The following is a 27,035-nucleotide window of genomic DNA, read 5'->3' on the forward strand; positions in this document are numbered from 1 at the left end:
AAACGCCGAGCTGTCGTCTACGAATAACAGCCTGACATATGAGTTTTTGTTGTCCAAGTGGTCCAGAGAGGAGTGGAGGGCCAGCGAGATCGCATCCACCGTTGATCTGTTGTGGCGGCAAGCGAACTGCAGTGGGTCGAGGTTCTTGTCGAGATAGGAGTTGATTTGCTCCATGATCAACCTCTCAAAGCACTTCATCACCACAGGCGTTAGTGCCACTGGTCGATAGTCATTGAGGCACGTCACCTTGCTCTTCGTGGGCACTGGTATTATTGATGCCCTTTTAAAGCAGGTGGGAACCTCAGACCTCAGAAGTGAGAAGTTGAAAATATCCGTAAAAACTCCATGCAGTTGGTCCGCACAGGTTTTTAGAACACGGCCGGCTATACTAGCAGTTCCAGGCACTGTCATTGTTTGTCAGAATGAATCTGGATAAGATGTAGTGGAAGCAAGTTGTGGACCAGTATTTATTAGTGCACTGTGTATGTTGCATCAAGATACTTTTAGCTGGTTTTATTAATGTAAGTAGACAGAAATACTGGAGAAACTCAGCGGGTGTGGCAGCATCTATGGAGCGAAGGAAATAGGCAACGTTTCGTGTCGAAACCCTTCTTCAGACTGATTATTAATGTAGGGTTGTTCTGAACTTTTTTTTCCAAGACTCAAAATGCGATTTCTCTCTCGAAGATGCTCAAGGTTATGGAATCGCACGAGTTATTATGAATTCAGTAAAACTCCAAGAAACCACGATCAGACTATGAAAATCTGTTGGTTGGCAGACACAAGGAACTGCAAATGTTGAGCGAACCACAAAGTGCTGGAGTAACTCAGTGGGTCAGGCAGTATTTGTGGAGAGAATGGATAGGTGACATTTCAGTCTGAACCCTTCTTCAAACTACAGTGGGGAGAGAAAACAGTAAATGAGGTGGAAGTGGGACAAAGCTGACAATTGGTAGGTGGATATACGTGAGGGGAGGTTTGTTTGGCAGATGCTGGAATAAGTGACAAAGACTAAAGTTAAAGTATTCTTTATTGTCATTCAGACCTTTCGGACTGCATGAAATTTTGTTGCCTTGCAGTCATACATATAATAAAAAAAACAGGTCACCAACCTGTGACCTGAGAGCTCCCGACGATGTCGTCCACTGGGCCCGCGGCCGAGCCTCCGAAGTCGGGCCGCCGGAACGCCAGAACGCCGCCACAGCTCCAAGCCGGGCCGCCGCCGGAACGCCGCCACAGCTCAGAGGCCGCCAGCTCCACCATTAGGCCCCAGTGCAGACGGAGACGGGGGTCACAACAAAAAAGAGCCGCATCCCCCCCGAAGGAAGAGACTAAAACCATGTTTCTTCCACCACCCCCCCCCCACACATACACAACCTAATAAACTAAATGTAACTAACTTTAACTAAAACAGACAAAAGAAAACAACAACAACAAAAAGAAAAAACAGACGGACTGCAGGCAAGCCGCAACTTCCGGAATCCTAGAGATGAAACGGAAACAAAAGGGTATTAAATAAGGAGAGAAGAGTGAAATGTAAAACCAGAGTGAGCCATGTAGGTGTAAGGGGAAAGAGGGGTGGGAGAAATGCGCGCACATCGGGGGGGGGGGTGGTAAGTGGAAGTTTGTTACTTAACATTTTATATGGGAGGTGTAATATTCTCAGTGGCTTTGACAACAGGATTAGCATGTAAAAAAGGTGTTGACATTCACATTGAAGTACTGATTGTGTGTTGAACGTGTCTGCATGGTTAGCGGTGCTTGTTGAGCTAAGACATGACTGATAAGAAGCTCTGGGTTTCCAGATTAACTGCACCTCTGTGGATGTCATAACTGGTCGTGCTGTACCGAAGAGAACACTCTTTTCCTGTCACAACAACCACAATTTCTTGTCATTATCGCTTTACCTGATTACAATAATGTTTGGTATTCTTTGTCCTGTGTTTGTTCTGTAATTCTACTTTTGTTATTTGTTTAAGAAGGAACATGATGCTGGAAAATCGAAGGTAGACAAAAGTGCTGGAGAAACTCAGCGGGTGCAGCAGCATCTATGGAGCGAAGGAGATAGGATAAATGCTGCTGCACCCGCTGAGTTTCTCCAGCACTTTTGTCTACCTACTGTTGTCATCTATTGGGATTGGTTTATCATTGCCATGTGTATTGCAATACAGTGAACAGCTGAAACGTTTAAATCACGGGCGCGCAACATTTTTGTGGAGATGGTCAGGTTTGCATTCCAAATCTCTCCACTGGGTTCTAGCCCTGTCCCACGGTACGAGTTCATTCCAAGAGCTCTCCCGAGTTTAAAAAAAAATCAAACTCGTGGTAAGCATGGAGAATGAACGTAGCGGGTACGTCGGAGCTCGGGGACGTCTCTTAGCGCTAACGGCAGGTACTCGGGAAGACTCGCTAACGGCAGGTAAGCACGGGAAGACTCGTGAAGATTTTTCAACATGATGAAAAATGTCCACGAGAGCCCCGAGTACCGACGAGTGGCCATTACCGTAAATCTCCGAGTTCGAATCAAGGCAAACTCGGGAGTACTCTTGGAATGAACTCATACCGTGGGACAGGGGTTTTAGTCAAAAGAAGGGTGTTTTGTTTAAGCCAAACTATAGTCAAAGTGACTATTCAGTCTTGTTTAAAAGACAACTACATGTCTCTTGCAGTGCTGTCTGCAGCTCCCTTATTCCACTGCCACCTCATTTTTGCACATATTGCCACCCTGTTGTTTTCTGATTGACTTCTCACTGCCCCCCCCCCCCCCCCCCCCCCCCCACCCCTCACTGCTTCACATTTATCTATTTGCTCCCCCCCCCCCCCCCCCCCCACCCCACATGCTGTTCCCCACTGCTACACTCAACACCTCTCTTCCCACCATGCCATGTCTGTACTGGGCCCAGTGTTATGTAGCAATGCACCTAGAAACATAGAAACATAGAAATTAGGTGCAGGAGTAGGACATTCGGCCCTTCGAGCCTGCACCGCCATTCAATATGATCATGGCCGATCATCCAACTCAGTATCCCGTACCTGCCTTCTCTCCATACCCCCTGATCCCTTTAGCCACAAGGGCCACATCTAACTCCCTCTTAAATATAGCCAATGAACTGGCCTCAACTACCTTCTGTGGCAGAGAATTCCAGAGATTCACCACTCTCTGTGTGAAAAATGTTTTTCCCATCTCGGTCCTAAAGGATTTCCCCTCTTATCCTTAAGCTGTGACCCCTTGTCCTGGACTTCCCCAACATCGGGAACAATCTTCCTGCATCTAGCCTGTCCAACCACTTAAGAATTTTGTAAGTTTCTATAAGATCCCCCCTCAATCTCCTAAATTCTAGCGAGCACATGTACCAAGCAGTATGGTCCTTGTTCCTATGCCCAACAGTGCACTACACCTGAATCTAGAATTGTATATGGATCGGTGTTAAAGAAATACTAAGAGAGATAATGGTAGATAACCAGATAAAACACTTGGATTACAAAGGCAACATATGTCCATGAAATCTCAGTTATCTTGTGACTTCTGTCACAGCTTGCTTGGATTGATAAGATTTACATCATGGCATTGGGGAACAGAATGTCCATCAAGCTTTCGTAACATTCTTGTGAGATCCTCAACTTCTATAGCATGAAACCTGAATGTTGCTGAATGTACTGCTAATACCTGCTCTTTATTTTCTTTATTTGCAGAAATACCGTAGCCCTTCAATAGGAGATGAGGAATTCATGTACGAGCATGCAGGAGGGTAAGGCACTGGAATCTCCCGGTGGGGGAAAGACATCTAAACATATAGTAACCCCGTTGTGAGAAAGCGGCAGAAGCTATGGTGAGGCAGAAAGTGACTTGGATCTATTCCTTGCCCCAGATCTTTATGGAGGTTAATGGTTTCCGTGAAGGGCTCGCAAGGGTGAACATCATGTGGGCTGATTTGAACCCAGCTAATATGTTTAATATAGTGCATTACACATCGCCCCATGCATTCATTCATTTGTGAATATTGAATGTGTGAGGTATTAAAGAGTGCTTAGTGTTGGAAAAACAATGTCCTAATGAATAGTTAATGGTCTGGGAAAGGAAGGTGGGCAACATTTAATACAATTTAGTCGAGGGCTGTCATTGCTGAACTGTTACTGCCATCTTTAATAGCTTCAGTATGTTTCACTATTATTCTGCCTCTTTTCCTATACATTGATGTAAAGAGAAGCCCTAAATGTTGTAGCTGTGAGACAAACTGAGACATTTTGATCAGTTTATAAGGAATAAAAAGCAAAAGACTGCAAAATGCTGACAGAAAAGCAGAATAAACTACGACCCATCTGTGATCCAAGCCCTTTGTCAATAGGATGAATGTTTGTAGCCTTTTCTGTTTTCATTATATCTTTTTTATTCCTCTAGTAAGAGAAACATAGAAACATAGAAAATAGGTGCAGGAGTAGGCCATTCGGCCCTTCGATCCTGCACCGTCATTCAATATGATCATGGCTGATCACCCAACTCAGTATCCTGTACCTGACCTCTCCATACCCCCTGATCCCTTTAGCCACAAGGGCCACATCTAACTCCCTCTTAAATATAGCCAATGAACTGGCCTCAACTACCTTCTGTGCCAGAGAATTCCACAGATTCACCACTCTCTGTGTGAAAAATGTTTTTCTCATCTCGGTCCTAAAAGATTTCCTCCTTATCCTTAAACTGTGACCCCTTGTTCTGGACTTCCCCAACATCGGGAACATCTTGCTATATGTCAGGAGTCCTTCTTGCCAGTCATTACTCTTATACGGCAAACATCGCTGTGACTGATTCGGACTTCCATCCTTTGCTACCTTCACTACACTTGTGTGAATTACTATCGCAATCAATATATTGAAATATATTAAATATAAAGTTGCAAGTTAGTTTGTTTAACAATTTTGTTCCTAACGTTTTACTGAAAATCAAATTTTTGATTTATAATTTGGAAAAAATTAAAGTTGTCTTATTCTCCACCAGGATCATGGGACTTAACCAGTTAGACGTATTAGTGAGTCTAAATACAAATGGCTAACATAGTCTCTCAATAATTCTCTAGGTGTTTTCTTGGAATGATTATCCACGAATCATTAATTCTTGCTTTGCTCTAGAGATTCGTTCCACTACACGCTGGAAGCAACAAAATCCTTACGTCAGAAGCAAGGGGACGGGCCAATAACATACCTGAATAAAGGGCAGTTTTATGCCATAACACTCAGGGAGACTGGAGCCAACAAATGCCTTCGCCATCCAATCAGCAAAGTCAGGGTGAGCTACTTCAGTTGGCCTTCAGGCTGTTTATATGAAAAGGCTAATGTCAAAAAATAGTTTGTTTATACAGAAGTTGTGACTGTTCAACGGAGATTATATTTATATATTCAGCATTATAGGCAAAAAAAAAGTCATTCTTATCTAATCACTTTGAAAATATTCCAGAGTTTCAGTTTTTCTGTTTGATTGAAAATCAGTGGGTATTAGATCAACTTTCCAGTGAGGTGGTATGACTATAATATAGTTAGCCATTGTTAGGGAGGGCTCAGACTGGATATGCACCATCCTGATTGCTGTCATGTGGTGCCAGGTCACAAATGTCTATATGTTTAGAGTGTGGATGGAAGTGGAATTGGCTATGCGGCTTCCCACACACTTGTAAACCCGTTGATATTCAATCCACATTCTGCATTCATTAGTAGAATGGCCACTTGGGGAAGACATGAGAACTGCATCAACCTGTAATTAGAGCCTCCACATGAAGGGATAACATAGGGGTGATATTAAACATGATAATGCAGCCATTCCTAATGTTCCTAACATCTAACTACGTCTGTTACAGACAGCTACAATATTTCATATATTTTTATTTTTGCTTAGGAGTTCATGTATTTAATTGTAGCCAAGAAATTTGATCACATTAGTGTTGCTTGTTTCTCAACATAGAAACATAGAAAATAGCACCACCATTCAATATGATCATGGCTGATCATCCAACTCAGTATCCCATACCTGCCTTCTCTCCATACCCCCTGATCCCTTTAGCCACAAAGGCCACATCTAACTCCCTCTGAAATATAGCCAATGAACTGGCCTCAACTACCTTCTGTGGCAGAGAATTCCAGAGATTCACCACTCTCTGTGTAAAAAATGATTTTCTCATCTCGGTCCTAAAAGTCCCCTTATCCTTAAACTGTGACACCTTGTTCAGGACTTCCCCAACATCGGGAATAATCTTCCTGCATCTAGCCTGTCCAACCCCTTAAGAATTTCGTAAGTTTCTAAAAGATCCCCCCTCAATCTTCTAAATTCTAGCGAGTTAACACTTTGTATTAAATTTATTTTCGGTAGCAGTCAAATCGCAGCAGTTATGAAATTCAACCAAGCATATAAGGTCTTCTGGCCTCTTTCAACCTGATATGATTTCCTTCTCAGGATCTGCAGGATAAAGCTGGTCCCTGTGGTCTGGATTGAATATTTTTCCTGGTGTTGATTGTGGGACAACATATTTGTAATCCTGCACTGCTGATTCAGCGGGTGTGCAACTGAGAAAAGTACTGAATTTAATCTGTGGGCCCCTCCATCTCCTCATAGCAGCAACTGACACTTATTTCAATCCAACCTGCTGCCGCTCTCTCTCTCATCACTGAAGCAAAGTGAGTCCCCCACATCCTCTCTTGCTAAGGTACAACCTTTCCTCATCCCACCATTGGTTGCCACCCAGTGTGTAGGTCTGTGGGAGAATCTGGGAGTAGTTGATGGGATTGCACGACTCCGTCATTCTTTCTCTGATTTGCCGCAAGTGCAAGCAGTCCCAACGTGTAACTTTTAAATCAGTGTTTTGCCAATCCCTCAATGCTGCTGAGAGAGGATGTAGGTCCTCCACTTAATGCCGTCGTCTACAGTCTGAAGGAGGGCCCCGACTTGAAATGTCATCAGTCGTTTCCCCAGAGACGCTGCCTTCATTCATGTCTTCCCGATACCCCACAGCTCCGCCTTTTCTCCCCCTCCCCCTAGTCGCAACAGAGACAGAGTCCGCCTAGTCCTTACCTTTCACCCCATCAGCCGTCGCATAAAACACATAATCCTCCAAAATGTCCGGCATCTCCAACGGGATCCCATCACTAGCCACATTTTCCCATCTCCACCCCTGTCCGCCTTCCGCAGAGACCGTTCCCTCCGCAACCCCCTGGTTAACTCATCCCTTCCCGCCTGAACCTGCCTGATCTCCTGGTTGCCGGACACTTTAATTCTCCTTCCCATTCCTGCACAGACCTTTCTGTCCTACATCTCCTCCATTGTCAGAGTGAGGCTAAACGCAAATTGGAGGAACAGTTTCTCATATTTCGCTTGGGCAGTTTACAGCCAAATGATATGGACATTGATTTATCTTCAGGTTCCCCCTCCCCCTCCCCCTCCCCCTCCCTCTCCCCCTCTCCCTCATCATCGTTACTTTTTTGCATATCGTTTATTCATTGTCCTTTATCTCTCCACATCATCGTCTATATCTCTTGTTTCCCTTATTCCTAATCAGTCTGAAGAAGTGTCTATATCCAAAATGTCACCTATTCCTTCTCTCCAGAGATGCTGCCCGGCCCACTGAGTTACTCGAGCTTTTTGTGTCTATCTTTGGTTTAAACCAGAATCTTCAGTTTCTTCCTACACATTTCTGCTGCTTCACCTGCTGAGTTACTCCAGCAGTTTATGTCCTTTAGTGTAAATCAGCATCTGCAGTTCCTGGTTTCTACTTCAGATTAATGTTTCATCTGAAGGGCAGTGCCCCTAACGAAGCAGCAGTCATTCCATATTGCGCAATATTTTAGCTAGCATATGTTTTTCATGCCCAAGTCTCTGGAGTGGAATATAAACTACCCAGAATCTAGAAAACGGGCGCAACTTGTCATTTTCAATGTTCGTATTAGATCTTATCTCTTCCAACTTCACGGTTTCATGCCTCTCTCTTTTGTACATTTATAATGGTGCCTTTATAAAATTGGCTTTGACGGTCTGAATATTAAAAACATTTTTTTTTACATTTTGATTTTTATTGTTAGGCTGAATTGAGTACTGAATCAAGAGTTCTGCACTCTGCCCATCATATTTTAATGGCAGCCTAAAAACCCCAAGAACAGTATTGTACCCGTGTCATTTTGTTAACCCAATGCCATACTTGAAACTGTGGAATGGTGGTCACCAAGACTCATGCATTTGAATGCTTGTAACATTGCTCCTTCTTGCTTTGCAACTTCTATTCTGAAAGGTAATGGCGCAATGTCACCTAACCATGTTCTGCACAGATGCCGCCTGACCCGCTGAGTTACTCCAGCACCCTTTGACTAAGTTCCTGTTGTTTGGGGGTTTGTAACTAAAGTTTTTGATCGATACAAACAACATGGCCCCAAATAATATTCATTTTGTAGTGACTCAGTAACATTGTTTTTTCTCTGCGACAGAAAAGTTACAAAACAGGGCACAGAATTTGTTGAAGTTTACCTTAGAAAATGGCTACCTAAGGGTCTTTGTGTCTAAGGGTCTTTTTTTGATCACTCTTTCACACACTCACTATCCTATCTCATTTTCTTTACTTTTCTTCTTTTTAAAGCTTAAAATATGAAGTGGTACAAGAAATGTATTATGTTATTTTGGCTTATTATTGTAATGTACACTACTTCTAATAAATAAAATTATATTTAAATTTTTTTTTTTTTAAATGGCTACCTAGTAAAATAAATATGTTGCATTCATTTTGGATGCATTTTCTACTGATAGTCTCAAATTAAGTAATGTGGAAAAACTGTTGCAATATTTAAAACATGCATTCTGTCTCAACTTGTTTAATCGGCTGTTTAGCTGGATATAATTTCTCTTAAAAGTGCAGCATACTATGTTTTTAATGAACTATTTTCCAATGATGTGCTAGGTGCAAATGGGACAACCTGCTTACAGAAAATTTTGAAAGCTGTAAATGTGTTTGTCCTGTGGGATTAGAATGTAAACAATGGAGATTCTGAATGTTGATTAGCAGTGTGAATAGAGAGAATGCTCAATGAAGTTGTTAACTTTGTCTTCCTATGGCAATTTACTTCCTGGAGAATTTTATTGCAGAAATAAATGCTGGCCCCAATCCCTGCTAATAGTAAGCGACAGCAGTGGTTTACTGATCAAGTATAAACATTGATGCCATAGAATAAAACCATGGAACATGTCCTGCTTGTCTCTAAATAAGGAATATCAAGAAAAATGTGAATAACTAAAATGTTTACTTTTTTTTCGGAAGATGCAATGTAAATAATATAATCAGATATTATCAATTTTCCCAGAGTGTTATAATGGTGGTATTCAGTGAAGATAAGAATCGTGATGAGCAGCTAAAATACTGGAAGTACTGGCATTCTCGACAACATACGGCCAAGCAGAGGGTTCTCGATATTGGTAAGTGGCTCCCTCACTGAGATGAGTTACTATGGCAATTAAAATTGACTATTCGCTATGGAAGAAGTGACATTCTTTTAATTATTATCATTATTCCAATTTTTGTTGCCTGGAACTGCTTGGGAACCTACGCTGCACTGCCTCAATCACAAGGATGTCCTTCCTCAAATTAGGAGACCAAAACTGTTTCTCATTCGGACTGTCTACCTATCTATGCCTCTCATACTATTATAAACCCCTTTCAGGCATCCTCAATGTTTATTGATTGATTTTACGTCCCCTAACTCCATTCCTCACAAATTCCTCTTTTTAATGTTTTAGTAACTGCTGCTGGCCCATAATTACCCAAGTGAGTAACGATATGGGACCAGGAAGCATTCATCTTCAGTTTCAATGCTCTTTAAGTTTATGTTGTCACAGGGAATACTGGTTTATGAACCAGCGCCCGTTGTGTGCTTCAGATATATTTCTAATCAAATGAGCCAAACAAACAAATAGCTTGATCTATCCGTCATGTGTTAAATGTTGTATGTCAGCCATGGATTTCATAGAGAGCGCATTAAGTTCTGGCAGAACCTGTTAGTCCTGTCGGTGTTGCAGTAACACGCTATTATAATGCTAAATTTCCACACAGCTTTTTATAATACACTACAGCTGATTTTAACAGTGTGAGTGCATCTTCCTGTGAATGCATAGCCTGGCTACTCAGTTCCCACAAATTATTCAATATGTTTCAAGTTTTAATTTTCCCAAGTTCTTTTCCTGATGTGTGCAATTTCTATTTTCTAAAATATCCAAAGTTCCGTCTTGAATTGCTAAATATCAAAGTTCAAAGTTTAGCAATGTGATTTATTCATCTCATTGAAATGCCCCTTTTTTGATGGCTTCAAAAAAACGTTTACATGTACTTTCCTGCCTATTGCCAATGTTTGGATGTTATCATTTCCTCCTGTACTGTATCAGAACTAAAGTGAAAACCAAACATGCTAGAAATATTGTTTTCAAGAAGGAACTGCAGATGCTGGAAAATCGAAGGTACACAAAAATGCTGGAGAAACTCAGCGGGTGCAGCAGCATCTATGGAGCTGAAGAAGGGTTTCGGCCCGAAACGTTACCTATCTCCTTCGCTCCATAGATGCTGCTGCACCCGCTGAGTTTCTCCAGCATTATTGTGTACCCATGCTAGAAATATTCACCAGGGCAGGTGGCAGCTGGCGAGAGATAAACCAAATTTACGTTTTAGAGCATTAAATCTAGGAATAGTCAGAAAATAAACTAATTTGAAGCAGAGGGAGGAGAGAATGAAAGGGTAGATTGGTTGGAGTTTATAGGTGACAGTGCAAAGTAGTAAATATCTGTGGAAGCTGCAAATGCAGAATAATTATGTCAAATTACAAAAGGAATGCAAAAGTAATGCTGGATATACAAAATAAAAAAGCTAGAAATGCTGCTTACCTGAAATTGAGAAGCCTGGTGTGGAGTACAGTAGGCTGCAGTGTGCCTCTCACAAAGATGGTGTTGTCCTTAAGCTTGCGTTCAAATAATGATGATAAGACAGAGTTCTTTGTGTAATTGAAGGGGGAAATGAAACACAGAAAGTACTCATAATAGGTCGTTCAGCCCTTCAAGGCTCCTCTAGCATCAGTATCATCATGGCTGATAATCCAAATTCACAACCCTGTTCTTTCTTTCTTCACACATTCATTAATCCCTCCACCAGAGCTGCCAAATAGTATGGATTTCCCGTATTTTGTATGGAAATGCGATAAGAATACGGATGTACGGTTTTGCATTGTTAAATACAGATTTTTTTTTCAATCGGCCCGACTTCTTGTTTCATCTTGCTGCTTAAAAAATGCAAGGATATAAAAAGTCATTCTGTACCTCTAAAAATGATAGCAGATTAAATCTATTAGTATTTTAAATTTCAAGATCTGGATGATTATTTTTGTACGTTTTGATCTGCCTGTCCCGCTCCAGGTTTAAACAGCACTGTCAGTTTAGGGCGTGAGAATTTAAACGAAGAGCTGCCAGCTCCAGCTCTATGGGTTCTAAATATAGCACGACCGGCTGGAGCGCTATGGGCTTTACACATAGCACTATGGCCACAGCGCTATGGGTGGGTCACAGACTGTTCGGAGAGGGGGAGGGAGGGAGAGAGGAAAAAGGAGAGAGGGAGGGGAAAAAAAGGGAGGGAGGGAGGGAGAGAGGGAGGGAAAGAGAGGAGCGAGGGAGGGTGAGGGAGGCTTCTAAAATGGCTTCCACATCATCATCTGGTACTAAAAGCAGGAAGCAGCTATTCAAACAGCAGTATACAAAGAGATGGCAATGAATGCACTGTCAAGTAAGGTGCGTGGAAGACATGTCAATTGGTAGCAAAGTTATGCATTCTTGTACAGGTGCACAACCTTTTATCCGAAAGCGTTGGAACCAGACACTTGTCGGATTTTGGAATATTTTGGATTTCCGAATGGAAGATTTTTAGCGTAGATTAGGTAGGTAGCGCGGGCGGCTTGAAAAGTCTGGAGCGGCTGCCTCCTCCCCGGAGACCGGGGAATCATTGCATAAATGTTAGTCAGTTAGTTTGGAGGGATTTTATGTGGTGGTGGGGGGGGGTGAAGGGGGAAACTTTAATTCTTAGTCCCCTACCTGGTCGGAGAGGCGGGGAGCGGGCAATGCCTTACCGGGTCGCCTTGCAGTAAGCTCCGGAGCGCTGTGGCCGCCGACTCCCAACATCGCGGAGCTGGGGGCTGCGGGCGTCCGGCCGCGGTTGTAGCTCCGACACTGGCAACTCTACCCCTGGCTGCGCGGCGCTCCAAATCCAGCGTGGCTCGCGGCCGGACGCCCGCAGCCCCAGCGCCGCGATGTTGGGAGTCGGCGGCGTCGCAGCGCTGGGATACCAGCGGGGAGTGAGCAATGCCTTACCAGGTCGCCGTGCGGTAAGCTCCGGAGCGCTGTGGCCGCCGACACACAACATGTCGGCGGCCACAGCGGTGCTGGGGCTGCGGGCGTCCGGCCGCGGGCGGCGCTGGATTTGGAGCACTGCGCAGCCAGGGGTAGAGTTGCCGGGGTCGGAGCTACAACCGGCGCCGCCCGCGGCCGGACGCTCGCAGCCCCCAGCTGGTAGTCGGCGGCCACAGCGCTCCGGAGCTTACTGCACGGCAACCCGGTAAGGCATTGACCGCTCCCCGCCTCTCCGACCAGGTAGGGGACTAAGAATTAAAGTTTCCCCCTTCACATAAAAGCCCTCCAAACTAACTGACTAACATTTAAGCAATGATTTACAGATGTTTAAGTGTCTCCCCGGTCTCCGGGGTGGAGGCAGCCGCTACAGTAGTACAGACCTGGGTTGACCGTGGGTCGTTTCGGGTCAAGTTTGGCGCCAAATGCGAGCTTTGGTGTGCAGACGACATCCTGGAAAAAATGGCCGGTTTTCGGAGTTTTTCGGTTTCCGGAACTCCGGATAAAAGGTTGTGCACCTGTACTCCTACATGAGTATGACCGCACATTAAAAAAACAAAACATTTTTTTCCAGCAAAAATGCACTGTGTAAAAATACTGATTTCCTCAGCAAAATACTGATTTTCTGGTACTAGAATACTGAAATGCTCTGACAAAACTTGGCAGCCCTGCTCTATCCTAAGAAAATGGCATCACTGGTAGGTCAAGGAATGCACTGGGATTGAACTGCGATGTTCTACAAAATAGTCACCCAATCTATGTTTGGTCTTGATGTAAAGGAGACCACACACTGAATATTGACCATACACTGAGCATTCTAAAATTGGAAAAAAATGCAAACAAATTATGGAACGAATGTTTGGGACTTTGTAGTGGAAAGGGAGGAGATAAAGGATCAAGTGTTGTCTCCTGCAGTGGCACAGATGTTATTGTGGGAAGGGGAGCAGGATTTGGAGGAGCTGCAGGAATGAACCAACATGTTCTGGAGAAAATTGATGCATCTGGTGATGAAATAAAGTTGAAAATGTGACTGTTAAATTTGGATTTCACACTTTGTTCAGCCCATCTAATTTTGCACCAAGTTAAATTGAATCAAGTTAGGTTTATTGCCATGTATAGTCAGTTACAATGAAAAATCCTGCTTGCAACAGCATCAGAGGTAGATAGACAAACACACATAACAAATTATACATAAATTACACAATTTCTAAACGAGAGGGGACTTTGTAAAAACACTATCCGAGCGTTCCATTGTCAAGGTAGGATTAGAATGATGAGTAGGATTTACTACTGAAATGTTCTTTAGAATTTAGAGATACAGCATGGAAACAGGCCTTTCAGCCCACAGAGTCCATGCTGACCAGCGATCACCTTGTACACTATCCCACACACACTAGGGACAATTTTTAAAAACAATTTACCGAAGCCAATTAACCTACAAACCTATACATCTTAGGAGAGTAGGAGGAAACCGGGGCACCTGGAAAAATAAAACCCACGCGGTCACAGGGAGAACTTGCAAACTCCTTACAGACAGCACCATTAGTCAAAATAAACCCAGGTTGTGCCACCCGTAGTAAAGAAAATGTAGTCAGAAAATCCCACTTGACATAGCTGGTACACAATCAGATGGGCTGCACAATCTGTGTGATCCAAAATTTGCAGTCACATGTCCACCATTATTCAGTCACCAGATGCAGCAACATTTTAAGGTTTGTTTTTTTTTACTTGATTTTAAAAAGGGGTAAGTTTCAAAAGATTGGCTGATGTAAAACTTATAATTTATTCAGTATTTACTTTAATGTCATTTTAACTGAGTACTTACATACACAGAAGAAACGAAAAATTGTTTCTCAATCAGTTCCCGTCAGTGCAGTTAATAAAAACAGAATAAATACATATAGCTTTAAAATTAAAATTAACATATCTAAAATAGGCCTAAAAATTGAAATAAAAACAGACATTCAGACCGAACAGTGGCTTTGCTTTGACAGTTGCCTAGCTGTCAAAGTATGGGCGAGGTTAGATGCATTGGTTTATGATGTATGGGGAGGGGACACAGTCCGTTAACCCAGGGCTGCCAACATTGGGTGAGATTTGGGAGTGAGAAATTGTGAGAGACCAAGCCTGAGGGAGCATAGCGACCGGGGGGGGGGGGGGGGGGAGGCGGGAGGAGGGAGGAGGGTGTCCCCCTCCCATTGGTACGGAATGTTTGCATTTTTCAGCTTGAAATTGTGCAATATGGTGCACACAGCAGCGACTTTACTTCCTGAGGAGGCTCAAGAAAGCCCACCTGTCCCCCCAGATACTGACCAACTTCTACCACTGTACCATCGAGAGCATCCTGACCACCTGCTTCACGGTATGGTACAGCAGCTGCACTGTTGCGGACAGGAAGGCACTGCAACGGGTGGTGAAAACCGCGCAGCACATCATCGGTGCCCCGCTCCCTGCCATGGATGCCCTCCACCGAAAACGGTGTCTGAGACGGGCTGGGAAGATCATTAAAGACCCCTCCCACCCCAACCATGGACTGTTTGCCCTCCTCCCATCAGGGAGACGGTACAGGAGCCTCAGGTCTCGTACCAGCAGGATGAGGAACAGCTTCTACAATTATACCATCACATTGCTGAACTCGGAGTCCCGCCGATAGATTTCTCCGGTCCCTCCGTCCCCATTGTTTAATTATTCTGTATTTTTGATTATTCTGTATCATCTTTTTTTTTTTTAATTCCTATATGCACTACTACTACGGACTGACGCAAAACTGCATTTCGTTGTACCCATACTCAGTATTTGTGCAATGACATTAAAGTTGAATTGAATTGAATTGAATACTGTAGCGAGTCTTTTAACTTACACTTGAATACAATATATATGCTTTAAATTGGATTGGAGCGTTAATGAAAGGGGGGAGGCTGTGCGATCATTGATCACTGGCCTTGGGGGTACTCGGTGAGGGAGTGGAGCAACCGAGTGGGGAGAGGGTGTGGAGGAAGGGTGTCCCCCCCCCTCCCAGGGTAGGAACTATTTGAAATTTGATGTATTAAAATCATGTTTTAGTGCACTGTAGAAGTATGATTTCAATGTTTTTTGTATGAAGTATTTTTAAGAGGTAACTTTTTAAGGGGTAACTTTATCCACACAAAGGGTGATGGGTGTATGGAACAAGCTGCCAGAGGAGGTAGTTGAGGCAGGGACCTTCCCAACATTTAAGAAAAAGTTAGACTGATACTTGGATAGGACAGGTTTGGAGGTATGGACCAAAAGCAGGTAGCGTAGCTGGGACATGTTGGCGGGCGTGAGCAAGTTACGCCGAAGGGCCTGTTTTCACACTATATCACTCTATGACTACATTATACCTCCACCATGCATGAATGCTTCAAAATCAAGTGATCGAGTTTTATTGCCATATACTCAAGCATAGAAACATAGAAAATAGGTGCAGGAATAGGCCATCGGCCCTTCGAGCCAGCACTGCCATTCAATATGATCATGGCTATTCATCTAAAATCAGTACCTCTTTCCTGTTTTTTCCCCATATCCCTTGATGTCGTTAGCCCCAAGAACTAAATGTAACTCTCTCTTGAAAACATCCAGTGAATTGGCCTGCACTGCATTCTGTGGCAGAGAGGAGCGAGGGAAGGTGAGGGAGGCTTCTAAAATGCCCTCTCCACCCCCTCTCTCTCTTCCCTCTTTCTTCCCTCTCACCACTCTCTCTCTTCCCCCCCCCCCCCTCTCCCACCTCACGCTCCCCCCTCTCTCTCCCCTACCTTTCTCTCCCCTCTCCCCCCCTTCTCTCTCTCTCCATTCACACCCCCTCTGTCTCCCCTTTCTCTCCTCTCACCTCTCTCTCTCTCCCCATTGTCTCCCTGTCTCCTTCCCCTCTCTCTCTCTCTCCACCTCCTTTTGAGAGTCTGTCCCTTCAGCACAGAGACTCTCGCGGCAGCGGCGCAACGCTTCCGACGCCCTCGACGGCCCGGGACTCTTGCACTGTCCGGAGTGCTCTATGGCCAGAGCTGCAGCAAGCAACATGCCAGCCCCCCATACACTCGACTGCCCGGAAAACATTCGCCAGTCCCGACTCCCCGCATCTGTTCCCGCCGCTGGTTCTGCTCCCATCCCTCCCTCAGCCCCGGCTCTCCAACACCCGCGGATCATGCAGTTTATCTGAGTTTTGACATTTTCGTTGATCACAGAATTTCTCACCACAGAACGTGGGAAATTTCTGATCAGCGTGAGGGCGTGAGAGTTTGCTTGAGGGCGTGATTCTCACGCTCAAAGCGTGAGAGTTGGCAGCCCTGGCACACAGACAAGTCAAAGAGAAAGCAGAAACATGGGCTGCAGCTTTATTCAACATAATTTAAACTTGATGCCAGCTGATTATTTTCATAATGGTTGGAAATAATCGGTTCTGATCATACCTACAAATGTCAAAGTGAGGCTCCTTTTAAAATACCTGTGAGTCTGAATGACTACTTTTAATTTTTAGTTAAGATTATTTTTTTGAAAATGCAATGCTGAAAGTTGAAAGTAATCATTACTTTTGAAAGAAATGGAGAACAGAAAGGATGATTGTTGAAAAGAGAGGGTTTGGCATCAACTCACAGCAGAGAGAGATGGTGCAGTGGGTGAAGACCCGAGGTTGAAAAGAGTGGGTAGCAGAATTTAAAAACAACTCAGTTCTGTGGAGGATAAGATAGGGGATTGTATTGTGAAATAAGGGGTCAGCTTATTTATAGGGAAATAGGGTGGCACGGTGGTGAAGCTGTAGAGTTGCTGTCTTACAGCGCTTATAGTGTCCGAGACCCGCGTTCGATCCTGACTGCAGATGCTGTCTGTATGGAGTTGTACGTTCTCCCCGTGCGGAATGGTACCATTTGGCGCCGCCGTTTCGGCACCGCCATTTCGGCGCCTCCAAAACTGGAGGCTGATCTTTTGCTAATTCATCTAATTCAAGCTGTTATATACTTATCACCTAGTTCTTGTTAATTGTTTGTTTAGACAACAGCAATCAGTTAATTTATCTTAATATTGGATGACTGTTGTGACTGCAGCCTATATCCCTCCTGATGCTAATGCCAAGCTTGCAATGAAAGAGCTGCATACTGCCATTAGCAATCAACAGACACACAACCCCGAGGCAGCCTTCATTGTTGCGGGTGACTTCAATCACTCTAACCTGAAGACTGTACTCCCCAAATTCCACCAACATGTCTCCTTCCCCACTAGAGTAGACAAGACACTGGACAACGTCTACACCAACATGGCTGAAGCTTACAAAGCCATCCCCCTCCCCCACCTTGGTCAGTCTGATCACGTCTCATTGTTCCTGCTCCCTAAGTACTCCCCACTCATCAGTTGGGTTAAACCAACTGTGAGGACAGTTAAAGTCTGGTCAGAGGAAGCGGACTTCACACTTCAGCAGTGTTTTGGAAACACTGACTGGAAGGCGTTTGCAGCCCAGGCCACCCTTGATTCCCACACGGACATTGATACCTACACATCCTCTGTTCTGGACTTTATAAACTCCACCATCAATAGTGTCACCTCCCTCAAACAGGTGACCATATTCCCGAATCAGAAGCCATGGATGAACAGCGAGGTCAGGCTACTGCTGAAAGCACGGGACACCGCTTTCAGGTCAGGCGATGCTCGAGCCTACAGTTCAGCCAGGGCTAACCTGAAGAGGGGCATCAAGAAGGCCAAGCACTGCCATAAGCTCAGGATTGAGGAGCACTTCAACAACAACTCCGACCCCCGACGCATGTGGCAAGGCATCCAGGCCATCACGGACTACAGACCCTCCAACACCACCCCCACATCCAGCGACGCCTCCTTCCTTGAGGAGCTTAACCACTTCTATGGCCGCTTCGACAGGGACAATCTAGAGACAGCCATCAAGGCAGTGCTACCTGCCGATCACCAACCCCTCACACTCACCCCCTACGACGTATACGTGGCACTGAGTAGGACTAATGCACGTAAAGCTGCTGGCCCTGACGGCATCCCCGGGCGCGTGCTCAGGGCCTGTGCTGCGCAGCTGACAGACGTCTGGACTGACATCTTCAACCTGTCACTTGCCCAAGCAGTTGTCCCCACGTGCCTTAAAACCACCTCCATTGTGCCAGTGCCAAAACACTCCACTGCGGCAGGCCTCAACGACTTCCGCCCAGTTGCACTTACCCCCATCATCACCAAGTGCTTCGAGAGGCTGGTCCTGGCACACCTCAAAGGCTGCCTACCCTCCACATTGGATCCCTATCAGTTTGCCTACCGCAAGAACAGGAGTACGGAGGATGCTATCTCAACGGCACTTCACTCCGCCCTCTCCCACCTCGACAACAGAGACACTTACGTAAGAATGCTGTTCATCGATTACAGCTCAGCATTCAACACCATTATACCATCAAAACTGATCACCAAACTCGGTAACCTGGGCATCGACCCCTCCCTCTGCAACTGGATACTGGACTTTCTAACCAACAGACCCCAGTCTGTTAGGTTAGACAAGCACACCTCTTCAACCCTCACCCTGAACACCGGCGTTCCACAGGGCTGTGTGCTGAGCCCCCTCCTCTACTCCCTCTTCACCTATGACTGCACACCTGTACATGGTACTAACACCATCATCAAGTATGCAGATGATACAACGGTGATTGGCCTCATCAGCAACAACGATGAATCGGCCTACAGGGAGGAGGTCCAGCACTTAGCAGCATGGTGCGCTGACAACAACCTGGCCCTTAACTCCAAGAAGACCAAAGAGCTCATTGTAGACTTCAGGAAGTCCAGGGGCGGCACGCACACCCCCATCCACATTAACGGGACGGAGGTGGAACGTGTTTCTAGCTTCAGGTTCCTGGGAGTCAACATCTCCGATGACCTCTCTTGGACCCACAATACCTCAACTCTGATCAAGAAGGCTCACCAGCGTCTCTTCTTCCTGAGGAGACTGAAGAAGGTCCATCTGTCTCCTCAGATCCTGGTGAACTTCTACCGCTGCACCATCGAGAGCATCCTTACCAACTGCATCACAGTATGGTATGGCAACTGCTCTGTCTCCGGCCGGAAGGCATTGCAAAGGGTGGTGAAAATTGCCCAACGCATCACCGGTTCCTCGCTCCCCTCCATTGAGTCTGTCCAAAGCAAGCGTTGTCTGCAGAGGGCGCTCAGCATCGCCAAGGACTGCTCTCACCCCAACCATGGACTGTTTACCCTCCTACCATCCGGGAGGCGCTACAGGTCTCTCCGTTGCCGAACCAGCAGGTCCAGGAACAGCTTGTTCCCGGCGGCTGTCACTCTACTCAACAACGTACCTCGGTGACTGCCAATCACTCCCCCACCCCCCGGACACTTATTATTATTTATTCAAATCATTTGCTATGTCGGTCTTCCAGGGAGATGCTAAATGCATTTCGTTGTCTCTGTACTGTACACTGACAATGATAATTAAAATGGAATCTGAATCTGTTATACTGCTTGTCTTACAAACTTTAAAGTTAGTTGTAGTAAAACCCCTAACAGAAATGGCTGTTATTTAATAAAGGCTCCCAAAACTATTGAAAACTATAGGAATTAACATGAACTAGGTGATAAGTATATAACAGCTTTCCAAAATTTAGATGAATTAAGATAACCTACGTGACCATGTAGGTTATCTTTGAAATCTTCAGTTTCCTCCCACACTCCAAAGACACAGGTTTGTAAATTAATGGGCCTGGTGTAAATGTAAATTGTCCCTAGTGCGTGTAGGATAGTGTTAAATGTGCAGGGATTGCTGTGTTAATGTGTGGGGATCGCTGGTTGGCGCAGACTCCATAGGCCGAAGGGTCTGATTCCGCGCTGTATGTCTCAACTGAACTAAACCCAAAAAACTGTTGAAGTAGTTGGGCTGGAAATGAGAAGGGAGTCCCCAGAGGCCACATCTTATCCCTATCCTTCAATCTCCACTGCATTCTGCAGCTGTTGCCCACCTGTAAAAGGGGTTCAAAAGCTAAAACCAAGGCAAGTAAGGTGGGATAGATTGGAGAAGGAAATTAGTTAAAGGAGATAAACTGTGGAGAACAGACATCCTTGACTGGAATAGAAGTGTCTGAGAAATAAGTGATTTAAAGATATCAGAGGTAACCTACTGTGTACAACCCCCATGTGGCAGGGTTTGGTCACTGGTTTCCTGCGGAAGACTACAGTTTCGCCCAATGGGCCATCAGTTGAATGCTGTGTGCTGGTTGAGAATGGATGGGGAATTTGGAGAAAGGAGCAACTGTATGGGCACATGCAGTGCCACTGGCAAAGGGAGAAATATGAAGTTAGCTGTTTTAGTGGGTTGGGATGGGGGATGTCGGGGTTCAGCTGCTTCAATGAGTTTGGGGAACTGTCCCTCAAACTGTAGTGCGGCCTGTGACACAGGTTAACTCGTTCAGTCCACCATTGCATTCTAGTTCAGTAGTTTTACACCTGAGGCAAGCATTGCTTTATTTCCCTCTGACATTTGAAAAGTTTGGGATTCACGAGCTTGAAGCTGGTCAGAACTAGATGGCTATTTAACTTAAGGTTATGGTCGACTGGATCTCGGTGATTTATTGTGCCAGTGAACTGGCGTGGAGACGGGAGTTGCCTCCTCCCTCCGGAGTTGACACATTCCCGCTCTTATCCACTCAGTCTGGGTAGGCTCCAGGAACTTCGAATTTGAACCCTTCCTGGTACATTTTCATGTCCTTGTCCTCTCTAGCTGCACCAGCAGAAACCATCACAATCTGCCACTCAGTACAGAATCAAGTGTGTTCAACCCACAATCTATCACAAGTTTTCTTGTAGCAACACGATTCTAGAGACAATGGCACTGTGGATTTTTTTTGTTTAAAACCTTTTTTTGGGTCCTTGATGGCTTTACTTCTCTGCACTCGTTAGATTCTTAATTTCGAAGAAGTTGGAGGACTCAATTCTCCAACAAAAATGCCCCATCTCTTTTATCCATATTGAAATGTTCCAGCATATTGTTTTGCATGTTCTCAGTATAAATTATACAGTAACATCTTATAATTACCCAGTGGATAATGCCCATGTAATAAAATGTTTAAATCTGGTAGCTTCAGTCAAGTTTGAAGTTATTCCTAGTGTGGGGTCCAGAACATTTCTGTAAATGAATGGGTAACAGTGCCACCAATGTTGATTCCTTTTTGAAGATGTCTATTGGTCTTCTGTCACCAACTACTATTTTCTGTTTTGCATCAGACTTGTCAATTCTGCTTTGTGTTTTGTGACACTACAGGCACAACATGCAAGAAAATCCAAATCTTTTGTGTTTACCATATTAATTTGCCTACTTTTGTTTTCAAGAATTAAGTGAATTGCATCAAACTTGATCTCTCTATTTTTGTTTTGATTTGAGGTTAGAGGTACAGCATGGAAACAGGCTCTTCGGCCCACTGCATCCACGCTGACCATTGATGACCCGTCTACACTAGCTCCGGATTATCCCACATTTCCATCCACTCCCTACACAATAGGAGCAATTTACAGAGGCCAATTAACCTACAAATCTGCATATATTTGGTATGGGGGGGAGGAAACCAGAGGAATCCCATGTGAAGAATGTGCAAACTCCACACAATCAGCAGCTGCGGTCAGGATCAAACTTGGGTCTCTGGCACTGTCAGGCAGCAGCTCTACAAGCAGCATGTTTGAAATTTATTTCATTCTTTCGATGGTTCTCTATTACGCATCTGTAAAGATGTCTTTTATTAAACCCTTAATGTTACATGACTAGATTGCTCAAGGATAATAGTCCTGCATTTTAATTAAAGCTAAGCAATATTACTGTTAATCTGAATATCAATTTTCTAATCTTTTTTAATAGTTTATGCATTATTGAGTCACTTCCCCAGTTTGTTAGTGAAGATACAATCACTCTGAAATTGATTTTGACTAAAGTTGCCTTTTTGTGCTTGATCAACTTCCTCGTCTGTTTTAAAGATAAATTATTTGACTTCTTCCAAGGCAAAGTCCACCTAGATCCTTATGCCCCTGTCCCACTTAGGAAACCTGAACGAAAAACTCTGGAGACTTTGCGCCCCACCCAAGGTTTCCGTGCGGTTCCCGGAGGTTGCAGGTGGTTGCCAGAGGTTGCAGGTAGTGGAAGCAGGTAGGGAGACTGACAAAAACCTCCGGGAACCGCACGGAAACCTTGGGTGGGGCGCAAAGTCTCCAGAGGTTTCCGTTCAGGTTTCCTAAGTGGGACAGGGGCATTAGTTATTGTTCCCGGATGGATTAGGAGATTCAAGAGCATTATTCAAGCCAATACTATTGAGATTGCATTTTGTTCACAATCTTGTGGAAAACTATTGGAAGATACAGCAAGAACTGAATGGTTGTTTAGAGATGCAACTAGTAGATCCACGGCCTCACAGCTCTAGTGGCCACGTTTAATCCTCTGGTCTAGTGCTACCCGTAAGGAGTTTACATGTTTTCCCTGTTCCTCCAGGTGCTCCAGTTTCTTCCTACATTCCAAAAGAGTGTGGGTTAGTAAAGGGCCTGTCCCACCAGCATGCGACTGCATGCGGCGAGCGCGACCTAACGTGGTCGCTTGAGCCGTACGGCCTCTCGGAGCCGGTCCCACTTCGATCGCCGGAGCCGTATGGAGTTGTGCGGAGCTGGTCCCGACATCGCGCGGGGCTCCAAAAAACTGACACTGTCCAAAAATTCCGCGCGGCAACGGCCTGCCGGCCTGCAGCCGCATTGACGCCGTACGCACCGCCTCGACGGGCGTACGCAGCGTCTCGATGCAGTACGCCGCGTCTTGACGCCGTATGTCACGCGCGAACTTCCCGCGGACTTCGCTCGAACTTCACGTCAACTCGTACAGGATCACTCGACCTCCACGCGGCCCCCGCTTCCGGTTTGGTCGCATGCTCGTGGGACAGGCCCTTTAGTTAATTGACCACAATAAACAGCCCCAATGTGCAGGTGAATGGTAGAATCTGGGGGCATTTTGTGCGACTGTGTGGGAATAAAATGAGATTGATATAAATGGGTACTTGATGATCAATGTGGACCCAGTGATTGGGGGGGGGCTTTTTCTGTGCTGTATACTCCATGCCTAATGACAAATCTTTTATTTATATTCTACTTTCTCCACCCCCTCCCCACAGTGGGTTCAATAATAATGTGTTTTGTTTTGGAGAGTTTGATAACTTAGCTGCAGAATAATAAATAGTTCACTCAGCAATACTTTTTTTCAAGTACTTGTGAAAATTCATTGCCTTTATGATTGCAATTTTGATAGCTTCTGGTTTGGTGCTATGTTATTTATTTTAAAGGTTAATTGAGTAAAATGGAACAGGAAAATACATATTCAGTTTGGAAAGATTTGACCTCGTTTTATCTCAATTTGAGACATTTCAACGTAAGTTGTATAATACGGTGAATATTTTGGATAAGGTCTGACTTTGATGCCTTTAGCCCATTTGACCTTCACCAAACCACTGATGCTACTTGCACTGATTTAAAAGTAAAGCTATTTTATAATGCATCCCACAGAGTGGAATAAAGAAAGAAACTGGCAGAGTTGGCAGAAGGGTTTGGTGGTTAGTGTTTAAAAGAATTCTACCTAAATATCTCCAGGTTTTATTTATAAAGTGGTGGCTGTGTCTCTACATGTTGTAGACACCTACTTAACAGCGTGTTTCAACAAGCTGTTTCCATTAGAACACAATTTTTAACGTGGGTTCTCCAATCAAAAAATATTTCTACGTACATGTCAGTCAAATTTACGTAGGTGTTGAGCAAATTCACTCTTATAATGGAGAATTTGACTTAGTAAGCTGAAGATGCATGAGACGGAGATACTGGAAATGCAAGGCAGGTTCTGCTGCACAGTGGTTGTGTGCACAATGCACTCGCAAAGCAACACATTCGCACTGTCTGTTCATCCAGCCTGCAGTATTTTAACATTTCATAGAAACATAGAAAATAGGTGTAGGAGTAGGCCATTCGGCCCTTCGAGCCTGCACCGCCATTCAATATGATCATAGCTGATCATCCAACTCAGTATCCTGTACCTGCCTTCTCTCCATACCCCCTGATCCCTTTAGCCACAAGGGCCACATCTAACTCCCTCTTAAATATAGCCAATGAACTGGCCTCAACTACCTTCTGTGGCAGAGAGTTCCAGAGATTCACCACTCTCTGTGTGAAAAATGTTTTTCTCATCTCGGTCCTAAAGGATTTCCCCTTTGTCCTTAAACTGTGACCCCCTGTCCTGGACTTCCCCCAACATCTGGAACAATCTTCCTGCATCTAGCCTGTCCAACCCCTTAAGAATTTTGTACGTTCTATAATCAATCTTCTAAATTCTAGCGAGTACAAGCCGAGTCTATCCAGTCTTTCTTCATATGAAAGTCCTGACATCCCAGGAATCAGTCTGGTGAACCTTCTCTGTACTCCCTCTATGGCAAGAATGTCTTTCCTCAGATTTGGAGAATAAAACTGTACGCAATACTCCAGGTGTGGTCTCACCAAGACCCTGTACAACTGCAGTAGAACCTCCCTGCTCCTATACTCAAATCCTTTTGTCCTTTTGCTATGAATGCTTACTCAGATCCTTTTGCTATGAATGCTAAGATTCAAGTCAAGAGTGTTTTATTGTCATATATGGTGAATTTGACTTAGTAAGCTGATATAAACAGGATTGTGGGTCCTCATCGTTGACCTGTTATGACGGTATGTGAACTTGTGTTGGTCGAGGTTCTTGTCGAGGTAGGAGTTGATGTGCACCATAACCAACCTCTCAAAGCACTTCATCACCACGGGCGTTAGTGCCACCGGTCGATATTCATTGAGGCACGTCACCTTACTCTTCTTGGGCACCGATATTATTGATGTCCTCAGACCTCAGAAGTGAGAGGTTGGAAATGTCCGTAAAAACTCCAGCCAGTTGGTCAGCACAGGTTTTTAGAACACAGCCGGGTATACCATCAGGTCCAGGCGCTTTCCGAGGGTTCACCTGTCTGAAGGATCTTCTAACGTCGGCCTCTATGACTGTAACACCGTCAGGGCGAATAGGGGCTCGGGAAGGCACATCAGTGTTCTCCCTATCGAACTGTGCGTAAAACGCATTGAGCTCGTCAGGGAGTGATGTTTCGCTGACAATTGAGCTGCCTCCTGATTTCACCTTGTAGGAGGTGATGGCATTCAAGCCCCGCCACAGTTGCCGAACATCCGTCTCATCCTCCAGCTTGGAGCAGAAGTCCCTTTTGGCCTCATTGATGGCCTTGTCAAGGTCGTATCTGGACTTCTGCATCGCCAGACCTGAATGCCCGTGACCTTACCTTCAGAAGAGTGCGGATCTCATGGCTCATCCAAGGCTTATAGTTAGGAAACACTCGGAAGGTTTTTGTTGGAACGCAGTCCTCCACACATTTCCTTATGAAGTCTGTAACGACTGTGGCGTATTCATTCAGGTCCGTTGCCGAGTCCCTGAGCATTGCCCAGTCTACAGACTCCATGCAGTCCTGGAGTTGTTCCTCTGCCCCACTCCCCCCTCCCTCCTCCCCCCCCCTTCCCCCCCCCTCCTCTCTCACCCCCCCCCCCCCCCCCCCCTCTTTTGTGGATACCTATTAACATCTATTCCTGAGTACAGATTCGGTCTAGATGTTCCATGGAAACATAGAAACATAGAAATTAGGTGCAGGAGTAGGCCATTCGGCCCTTCGAGCCTGCACCACCATGCAATATGATCATGGCTGATCATCCAACTCAGTATCCTGTACCTGCCTTCTCTCCATACCCCCTGATCCCTTTAGCCACAAGGGCCACATCTAACTCCCTCTTAAATATAGCCAATGAACTGGCCTCAACTACCTTCTGTGGCAGAGAATTCCAGAGATTCACCACTCTCTGTGTGAAAAATGTTTTTCTCATCTCGGTCCTAAAAGACTTCCCCCTTATCCTTAAACTGTGACCCCTTGTTGACTTCCCCAACATCGGGAACAATCTTCCTGCATCTAGCCTGTCCAACCCCTTAAGAATTTTGTAACTGAGCTGACAGCCCAAGAATCCATTCAGCCCACAATGTCCATACAGTCCCTTTGGCCCACAACTCCCATACTAGCGCTCAAGAAAGCCCCCCCCTCTCTCTCCACCAATATTGCAATTGGTGGAGAGGGTGGAATATTGCATTGGGTCCAGCCCTCCCCTGTGAACATGGGGCCCGTTGGGACCATCAGCAATAATAGACAACCCCCCCCCCCCACACACCCACACACCCACCCACCCACCCACCTTAGTGTCCACTCTCCATCTGCAACTGCTTGGTTCACTTATCTGTTCCCACACAAATCACCCCTCCCCAGGTACTTTCCTTTGCAACCACGCAAGATGCAACACCGGTCTTTATACCTCCTCCCTCGACTCCATCCAAGGACCCTGACTGTCCTTTCAGCTGAAAGAGGTTCACATGCACTTCCTCTAACCTCATCTAGGTTCCTGATGTGGGCTCCTGTACATTGGTGAGACCATGCATGGAATTGGCACCCACTTCACTGAACACTTACGCTCGTTCTGTCAAGGCCCACTGGATCCCCTGGCTGCTAACCACTTTAACTCCCCTTTCCATTCTCATATTGACCTTTCAGTC

At 45.1% G+C, this 27,035-nt stretch overlaps 1 protein-coding gene across 2 annotated transcripts in view; it reads left to right on the plus strand.

Annotated features, from left to right (window-relative positions):
- Positions 1–27,035, plus strand: part of grhl2 (grainyhead like transcription factor 2) — a 150,712-nt gene that overhangs the window by 69,087 nt on the left and 54,590 nt on the right. For both annotated transcript variants that reach the window (XM_033018952.1, XM_033018951.1), the window contains exons 5-7: positions 3,694–3,749; positions 5,125–5,281; positions 9,325–9,436. In XM_033018952.1, the coding sequence (XP_032874843.1) occupies positions 3,694–3,749; positions 5,125–5,281; positions 9,325–9,436 (325 nt within the window). The remainder of the gene's footprint in view (positions 1–3,693; positions 3,750–5,124; positions 5,282–9,324; positions 9,437–27,035) is intronic.

Source organism: Amblyraja radiata, chromosome 4 (assembly GCF_010909765.2).
Source record: "Amblyraja radiata isolate CabotCenter1 chromosome 4, sAmbRad1.1.pri, whole genome shotgun sequence".
NCBI lineage: Eukaryota > Metazoa > Chordata > Chondrichthyes > Rajiformes > Rajidae > Amblyraja > Amblyraja radiata.